Source organism: Erinaceus europaeus, chromosome 12, assembly GCF_950295315.1.
Source record: "Erinaceus europaeus chromosome 12, mEriEur2.1, whole genome shotgun sequence".
Taxonomy (NCBI): domain Eukaryota; kingdom Metazoa; phylum Chordata; class Mammalia; order Eulipotyphla; family Erinaceidae; genus Erinaceus; species Erinaceus europaeus.
The window spans coordinates 48,671,677-48,681,025 of record NC_080173.1 but is presented as its reverse complement, the minus strand read 5'-3'; the positions used below and the strand labels follow the sequence as shown (position 1 = coordinate 48,681,025).

Genomic DNA, 9,349 nt, shown 5'->3' with positions numbered 1-9,349 from the left:
AATTATTCATATAACTTAAATATACAATAACAAATGAAAGTTATATATCCAATAAAATAATGGTCACAGGACAATATCTTAGTTTATGGGAATTAAAAATGCTCAGATGACATAGTGGAAAAAAGTTTACATAACCATGGGCATATTTAATTGATTACCACTATATGGAAAAATCAATTATAAGAAATAAAACTGAAGGTTTCTGAAATACTGATAATGGGTTATAGAATTACCACTTGCTTTATTCTCCATCCATGTGCCAAATACAAGGTCATATACATATGTTTTTCATAACAGAAGAAATTTTGCATGGATTAGTGAAACTATTTGTATTGGAAGAATCAACATATTTTCAGTCTGGGTTCATGCAAGATCAAATCATCAGAATAGATTATTTAGACAATTAACTTAGCACCAAGTGGTTATGTCAGTAGTATCAATACACAAAACAGTATGCTTTCTTTGGATACTGTTAAGGAGGCTTTACAGATTCCTATTATACACAAGAAGGCAGGACAGTAAATGACAAAGCAGAAATATATGGAGGATTCTTAGCAGACAACTCTTGGGAGACAAGCCTTCTTGATTTGTGTTTCCAGTTTGCTGGTCCCTGACCAAAACTCCCTCTTCTTTTCAGTTCACTGCTAGCTTCTGGTCCTCCATCAGCCTTGTGCAGGGGTCTAACATTTACGGACAGCAGTTCTCGACTGTGCAAATGATAAATTCTGAGCATGGTTCACAAGTGCTGCTTGATGTGACTGTAGAGCACAGATCACAGGGAAGTCTGTGTGTGTGGGAAATCTATTGTCAACTAAGCTTCATAAAGACAACATGGAGAAAATATCAACCCAGAAAAAAACTGCTGGTTTCCCTCAGACTATGTTCTGAAGAACACACTTGGTTTAGGCTAATAATCCTGAACACAATTGTACATATTTTCTTCACTTTGAAAAGGCTGCCTTTTATACCTGCTCCTGATTTCCCTTTAATGGAAAATGGAAGCAAAAGGAGACCCCAAACTTGAAATGTTATAGATGATGCGAATTCTTCCTTAGAACTTTAGAATATCTTCTAGTATTTCTTTCTTTTTGTTTTTAATAGAGAAATACTGATTTACAAAACAGTTGTCACCTGGGTGTAATTTTTCACCCTTTCACGATAGGTGTCTGAACATCACTCCTACCACCAATTTAGGACTTCCTCCACCACTGGGAATTGAGTCCCCAATGCCCATTCAACCCCCTCTGTTTGCCCCATGCCCATGTCCATGCCTTGCTGTAACAAACCACATCAAGTCCAGTTTTCACCCTGTGTTTTACCTACCTTTCTTTGATTCTTAAGTTTCATCTATAAGTGAGATCATCTGGTAGTCATCCTTCTCCATCTGACTGGTTTCAGTTACCATGATTCTTTCAGGCTGGCTAATATTTCATTCTGTCTGCTTTTCATCTCCTTTTTCTCCTCCTTCCTTCTCCTTCTTTTTAACCAGAGTACTGCTCAGCTCTGGTTTATGGTGGTGCATGGGATTGAATCTGGGACTCTGGAGCCTCAGGTATGACAATGTCTTTGCATAACCATTATGCTCTCTACCCCACCCTCCCATTTTGTATATATACACCACAACTTTCTTAGCCATTGAGTTGGGTTCCTATGACCAGCAATCCCTCTTCCAGTGATCTATACAAAGTAAATAGAAAGGGAGCTGGGTGGTGGTGCACCTGGTTGAGCACACATGTTACAATGTGCAAGGACTCGGGTTCAGGCCCCTGGTCCTCACCTGCAGCAGAAAAGCTTCAGGAGTGTTGAAACAGGGCTGCAGGTCCCTCTCTTTAACTGTCTGCCTGTCTATCTATCTATCTATCTATCTATCTATCTATCTATCTCCCCCTTCCCTCTGGATTTCTGGCTGTCTCTATCCAACAAATAAAGACAATAAAATAAAAAAAATTTAAAAAGTAAAGAGAGACACCTATCCAAAGAGACTTATCTATGCCTATGCTCATAGCAGAACTATTTATAACAGTCTTTTAAGCATTTTTACTGGTACATGATTAGCCCCAGTTGCTTTTCATCATTCTCATAAGATCTTTAACACTAGTGAGACCTGACCTTGGCCACCTTTGGGGAATCAGGATTCACCTATGCCAGTCTATCTGTGAGCCCTGGAGATTTGAGAGTAATTGTGTGGCACTTGCCTGTGGTCCTCACTCTCCAGCAGGCCCTGGTATGTACTGATCTCTGACTCCAGCCGAGCCTTTGTATCCAACAGCACCTTGTACTCCTGGTTCTGCCGCTCCAGGTCACAGCGAATCTCAGCTAGTTGTGTCTCCACATTGTCGATCAGGCACTGCATCTGGGCCAGCTCTGTGCTATACTGAGCCTCAGTTTCTGCCACTGTGCATTCCAGAGACTCAGTCTGCAAAAGGAAAGAGTATAAAAAAAGGGCTGTGCAGCAGTGCCCGCTGGGGCAGATGGCTTGTTTTCAAACCCTTATACTCCCCTTTTCTAGCTATGTGTCTTTGGAAAAACTACTGAGCTTCTTGGTACTGATCCCTAGTTTTATTCTATAAAAAGTTGGAAATGCGTGGTCCGGGAGATGGCTCAGTGATAGGGCTTTGGCCTCTCAAGCATGAGGTCCTGAGTTTGATTCCTGGCAACACATGTGCCAGAGTGATGTCTGGTTCTTTCTCTCTACTCTTATCTTTCTCATTAATAAATAAATGAAGTCTTTTTAAAAAGTTGGAAATGCAATGTATCTGATTGCACAGAATGGTGGTTAGAATTAAATGATTTAACATGGATTAAAGCACTTAAAACAGTGCCTGGAAAACAAGGGTAAGGATTGTATTTTAGTTTTTTTTTTTTTCTTTCTTTGGTTTGTCACATCACCATTTTGGGCTGAAGACCATTAATTGTTTCAGATATGATGGTGAGCTTGCAAACTGGGTTGAATCAAAAGGGAATTAATACCCACTAGAATGTTTGGGCTCCTTTGACTGGAGAATCCCTCTTATTCCGCTCACTGTCCCTGTTTCTGGAGGGTGCTGCAGGGTCATGCTCAGCCCTGGGAGGGTAGGTTTGGTCACCGTAGTTTGACTTTACAAATGGTTGACCCAAAGCTTCTGCTTTTATCTGGGTAAACCAATATTTGGGAAAGACAAGGAAATGTTACCTTTGCAAATAATTACTAGTTCAGACCTTTAGCAATATGAATTGTAGGCCTCTACTTTGTGTTGGGAGAGGTGAGGTCATATCTCAGGGCCTGACACTTCAGTGACAGAACAGAGCTCTTGTTCCTTTACCCACCAGGCTTTGCTGTGCTTGGAGTTCAATTTCCAGAGCCTCGGCTGTACGTTTCAGTTCCAAGATCTCTGTCTGGCAGCCCTGCAATTGCTCTGCACTGGAAAGTTGCTGCTGATTCAGCTCCTCTGTCTGAAATACAGGAAGGGTTAAGGCAGAAAACAATTAAGGCATAAGTCTGGAAGCCTATTGTTTGCTTTAGGGGCTAACCTGAACAGCGAACCATTCTTCCGCGTCTCTGCGGTTGTTGGCGAGCACAGACTCATACTGACTACGCATCTCTTCCAGAACCCTGCTGAGGTCCATGGTGGGGGCAGTGTCCAGCTCCACACTCAGTCGATCACCAAGCTGTTCCCGAAGCAAGTTGACCTCCTGAAAATGGACATGGAGTGAAGAATGTCAGTCTACTGGGGGGTGGGGAGGATCATTTTAGTAGTATTTATATTTTTATTATTTTTTAATTTGATAGGATAGAGAGAAATTGAAAGGGAACACAGAGATAAGAGAAAAGAGGAAGAGAGACACCCATAGCACTGCTTCATCACTTGTGAAGCTTCCCCCTAAAGTTGGGAATACTAGTTTTACATTTTTCTAAAGAGTTTTTGTGAAAAAACATAAGAGCTAATAAGCATATAAAGATACTAGGTATAATTATCATTTATGAAAATGTAATTTGTTACCTTATTTTATTTTAGTTTCATTGATACGGAATAGCCATATGCTTAACTTTTTTATTATATTTATTTATTTTCCCTTTTGTTGCCCTTGTTTTTTTTTTTATTGTTGTTGTTGATGTTGTTAGATAGAACAGAAACAAATGGAAAGAGGAGGGAAAGACAGAGAGGGATAGAGAAAGACAGACACGTGCAGACCTGCTTCACTGCCTGTGAAGTGATTTCCCTGCAGGTGGAGAGCCGGGGCCTGGAACTGGAATCCTTACACTGGTCCTTGTGCTTTGCGCCACGTGCACTTAGCCCACTGTACTACCACCCGACTCCCTCCATGTGCTTAACTTTTTCTCTGTTCTTTTCCTTTTTTTATTTTTTGTTTTTTCAAAATTTAATTATTATTGGGTAGATTGAGAGTGCAGAAAGAGATAAAGAGGGAGAGAGACAAGAGAAATACCTGCAGACCTGCTTCACCACTCATGACACTTTCCCCTGCAGGTGGGGACCAGGGGCTTAAACCTGGGTCCTTTTGCATTATAATATATGCATTTAACCAGCTGTGCCACTGCCAACTCCCCCACCCCTTTTATCAGAGCATTATCAGCTCTGGTTTATGGTGGTGCCAGGGATTGAACTTCTGAGCCTCAGGCATGGTTTCTAAAATTTTTAAGTGCAGTGTTTTAAAAGCATAGTTCCATTTACAGTTACTTTGAAATGGTCTTTACACTCTGATTATCAATCTTATTTTTACATATTAATGATTAGACATAGGAGAAGCATAAAGCCTACAAGAAAAGCCCTCATCTTGTGGTATGGGAGGTGGCACAGTGACAAAGCTTTGGACTCTCAAGCATGAGGTCTTGAGCTCGATCCCCGGCAGCCCATGTGCCAGAGTGATGTCTGGTTCTTTCTCTCTCTTCCTGTATTTCTCATAAACAAACAAACAAACAAAAATCTTAAAAAAAAAAGTCCTCATCTACCTCATCTAAAAAAGCAATGGCTGGTGAAGAGTTTAATTCTTTTTTTCTGGCACTAGTCAGGGGTCATTTCATATCTATCAATACATTCAAAGATACACAGAGTAATTAACTTGACTAGTCATAGGCCCTTGAGTAATTTTGTTCTAGCAAAAACAACATCTTCCCAAGGTCACTTTGCATACACAGCTTGGTTTTGCTCCCTTCAGCTTTGTTACATAGAGCCTCTTGTTGGGTTCTGCCACTTTCCTCACCTCTTCATGGTTTTTCTTAAGGCAAAGGAGATCTTCCTTTAGAGACTCCACATGGGCCTCCAGGTCAGATCTGCACAGGGTCAGCTCACCCAGGATACCATGCAGGCCGCTGATGTCAGCCTCCAGTAGTTGGCGAAGAGATAGTTCAGATTCGTACCTTTCAGAGCAAAAGAAAGAAAGTCAAGTCATCCTTGCTAGACATTGTCAGTGCTGGGCCATATGATGATGGACACAAAGATTCAAGGAAGCCACATGAAGAAATTTTTTTCACATTTCTAATAGTGACATATCTTAGTTTCATAAGCATTCTTAGTTTTGAGAATATTCTATAAGGAACATTTGTAATGTGTATGGATAAGAGAATCACAACTAAAAAAAATGTATTGCCACCCTGGCTCAGTGACTGCCTGATGAATTTGTTGCTCCTGGTGTATCTCCTTCTTTCTTTTCCCCTTCTCTCTTTCTTTCTTTCTTTCTCTTTTGATAGAGAGAACTTAGGGAGTTGGGTGGTAGCGCAGTGGGTTAAGAGCATGTGGTGCCAAGTGCAAGGACCAACTTAAGGATCCTGGTTCAAGCCCCTGCTCCCCACCTGCAGGGGAGTCCCTTCACAGGCGGTGAAGCAGGTCTGCAGGTGTCTATCTTTCTCTCTCCCTCTCTGTCTTCCCCTCCTCTCTCCATTACTCTCTGTCCTATCCAACAATGACATCAATAACAACAACAATAATAACTACAACAATACAACAACAAGGGCAACAAAAGGGAATAAATAAATAAATATTTTTTTAAAAAGAAAGAGAGAAGTTGAGAGGGAAGTGGGAGGGATTTGGGGAGAGAGAAAGAAACACCTGTAGCATTACTTCTTGGATCCTATAACATCCGCCTGCAGGTAGGAACCACTGGGGGCTTGAACACAGGGTATTGTGTATGGTAATTTGTGCTATCTATCAGGGTTGCTACTGTACACCCCACCCCCCAAAAATTACTTTCAAAGTCAAATTAAACTTACCTTGACCTGAAATCATCAGCAGCCAGTTTGCAGTTGTCTAGCTGTACTGCCAGTCTGCAACTCTCTGCCTTTGTGCACAAGATCTGGAGGAAAGTTGATATGTAGTCAGTAGTCTTCAAAAGAAACATAAACAATCTCCCTATCTCCTCTTCTGTCTCAATTTCACTCGATCCTATCCAATAAAATAGAAAGAACAACTACAACAACACAGGAAATAAATAAAAATGAACACAAAAAACTGTCAGGAGCAGTGAATTTGTAGTGCTAACACCAAGCCACAGCAATAACCTTGGTGGCAATTTTTTAAAAATTAAAAAATATATACTTATTTTCCCTTTTGTTGCCCTTGTTTTTATTGTTGTTATAGTTATTATTGTTGTTATTATTGATGTCATCATTGTTAGACAGGACAGAGAGAAACGGAGAGAGGAGGGGAAGACAGAGAGGGGGAGAGAAAGATAGACACCTGCAGACCTGCTTCACCACCTGTGAAGCGACTCCCCTGCAGGTGGGGAGCCGGGGGCTCGAACTGGGATCCTTATGCCAGTCCTTGTGCTTTGTGCCACCCGTGCTTAACCCACTGCGCTACCACCCGACTACCACAGTTTTTTTTAAAGGAAAAGCGATGTCAATTTATAAAAAAAAATAGAGACAAAAAATTCATTTTTTAGTTACCAAGACATTTTGCAATGTCCCTTGACAACTGAATTCAGCCAGTAATTTTTCTTCATAAGTAGTTTGTATACTAAGCTGATTCCCATCCATAATAATACAAAATCATCACTAAATAAATAAAATGATAAGTGAAAGCATGATTAAAATGACATTTTAATACTTATGTTAGGGGGCCGGGTGGTGGCGCTCCTGGTTCAGCACACACATTACAGTACACAAGGACCGGTTCGAGCCCCTAGTCCCCACCTGCAGAGGGAAAGCTTTGCAAGTGGTGAAGTTGTGTTGTAGGTGTCTCTCTCCCTCTCTCCCTCTCTATCTCCTCCTCTGCCCATGATTTCTGGCTGTCCCTATCAAATAAAATAAAGATAATAAAAAATTTAAAAAAATTTATGTTAGAAGTAATGTAAATATACTGCTACAGGCAGAAGGAAGTTCAAATATAAACTAGTTTCCCTGCATTCTGAGACAAAAATGAAGTCTAGAAATACATCAAGTTCTTTTTTTCTAAATATTTTACTTTAATTTTTAATAAGAGAGCTACAGAGTTCGAACCCCTGGCTCTCCATCTGCAGGGGAGTCACTTCACAGGCGGTGAAGCAGGTCTGCAGGTGTCTATTTTCCTCTCCTCCTCTCTATCTTCCCCTCCTCTCTCCATTTCTCTCTGTCCTATCTAACAAAGACGACATCAATAACAACAACAATAACTATAACAACAACAATAATAAAAATCAACAAGGGGGGAGAGCTACAGAGATAAAGATACCAAAAGATCAGAGCATTGCTGAGGATTGAGCCAAAGACCTCAGAGCCTTGGGCATGAAAGTCTATTTGAATAACCATTATACTGCCTCACTAGCCCTGAAATAAGTAAATTTCTTATGGTCATTGAGTAATTTAGTGGCTGCCCTGGAGGTAGTGCTGATATTTCTTGACTTTGCATACAATATCTTTGCCTCACATTACCTCTGGGAATGAACCATCTTTGCCTTGATTTGTTTGCATAGAACAGCTTCTTCTTGCACAAAGATAAAGCAACTCAAAGACAAGAAAGGTGAAGTATAGATCAAAGCGACACCAGACCTTTTGTTGGAGCTCTTCAATGGTGTCAAAGTAACACTGATAATCGGGGCCCACCAGTGGGATGTCATCTTCACACTGTTCTTGGATCCTTCTTTCCAGCTCTGCATTCACCTCCTCTAAGCCCCGCACCTTCTCCAGGTAGTTGGCAAGTCTGTCATTCAGGAACTGCATCGTCTCTTTCTCATTGCTGTTAAACGCTCTATCCTCACACCAAGCACAATTCCCTGCTAAGCCTGAGACATTACAACTCCCAGTAAAGTAGCATGGGGCCAGGTACCCAGTTGCCAGGCAAGTCCTAGAGAAGAAGGTAGGCGTCTCACATCTGGATGTAACACAGTTGCTGGGCAGACAAGTGGTTTCCACACAGCAGGTTGAAGCAGATGCACAGTCAGGAGCACTGGGACAATCAGAAGGGCAGCACGAGGGAGAACAGTCAGAGGTCATCCTATCGGAAGTGAAGAACAACAACTCACTGCAAAACTTTAGTTGCCTAACTCTAAAAGTCTCCTTCCCTCCTGAGACTTTTATAGAGCCTTCAAAATAGGTATTTGCAGAATGTGCCGGATGTTTTCCTTATCGTTGTTAGTACCAGTTTCCATATAAACATTTCATTAGAGTTGTTTATTTGTAGAGGAAGAGTTGTATGCCTTATAAAAGAGGCGTAACTTCAGGTTACTAAATAAGGACACTATTTTCACAGGCCAATAGGATACAATGCTACTTCCTAAAAAGCTTCATTCATAGAAAGCATTGCCCCTCAGACAGAAGAAAGAAAATTTGGTAGTCAATCATTATAGATGCAAATCATTACAAATAATGAAAAAATCACATAAAAAACCCTGCAGATATTGATCCTGTGCACTGAAAATTATTTCTGTCCCCCTTTTAATTAACATTACAGTTAATTAAACTCAGTTATCTGGGTTAGTTTTGCCACCACCTTAAAAGTGTCCTATGTATTCCTGCAGTTTTGTTGTGCTCACATGGGGTAGGAAGGAAGTATATGTTAGGTTTAAAGTGTATGTCCAAGCATTTTTCTGCATATGAACCATACTTCTTTGTGTGTAAATGGAAAAGTCACTTAGAAAAAACTGATAGATACAATTTGGGACTTTTAAGGCAAAGACTTATTTATTTTGCCTGTTGGGGCTTCGAACCTATCTGAATCCATTACTACTGGCAAGCTCTACTTTTAAATTTAATATTCAATTTGTCCTTTAAAAATACAGTATTTATTTTAATAAAAGAAATACAGCTAGATTTTGAGGGGATCTGGAAGTCAGAAGTGCCCCCTTTTCTGTTAGATTCATCAATGCTTTGCTTGAAATGAATTTCAAAGGACACACGTTCAGGTGTATGGTTTCTAAAGTTGTTCTTAATTAGTCGTGC

The 9,349-nt window shown here is 40.6% G+C and overlaps 1 protein-coding gene across 1 annotated transcript; it reads right to left on the bottom strand.

The window, feature by feature from the left end:
* Positions 1-440: 440 nt before the first annotated feature.
* KRT40 (keratin 40) lies at positions 441-8,453 on the bottom strand. Its single transcript, XM_007531056.2, has 7 exons — positions 7,961-8,453; positions 6,206-6,288; positions 5,200-5,356; positions 3,511-3,672; positions 3,307-3,432; positions 2,196-2,416; positions 441-784 (listed from the first exon to the last, which is right to left on the bottom strand). Exons 1-7 carry the CDS (start codon positions 8,402-8,404, stop codon positions 688-690), a joined length of 1,290 nt encoding a protein of 429 aa, XP_007531118.1. The 5' UTR covers positions 8,405-8,453; the 3' UTR covers positions 441-687.
* Between the last annotated feature and the right edge of the window lie 896 nt (positions 8,454-9,349).

Excerpts from the sequence above, each read along its gene's own strand:
- KRT40 (XM_007531056.2), bottom strand. The coding sequence starts at position 8,404 with ATGACCTCTGACTGTTCTCCCTCGTGCTGCCCTTCTGATTGTCCCAGT. Across the intron at positions 3,673-5,199 it reads TTAAGAAAAACCATGAAGAG|GAGGTCAACTTGCTTCGGGA; the intron begins GTGAGGAAAGTG and ends GTCCATTTTCAG. Across the intron at positions 2,417-3,306 it reads TCCAAGCACAGCAAAGCCTG|ACTGAGTCTCTGGAATGCAC; the intron begins GTGGGTAAAGGA and ends TTCCTTTTGCAG.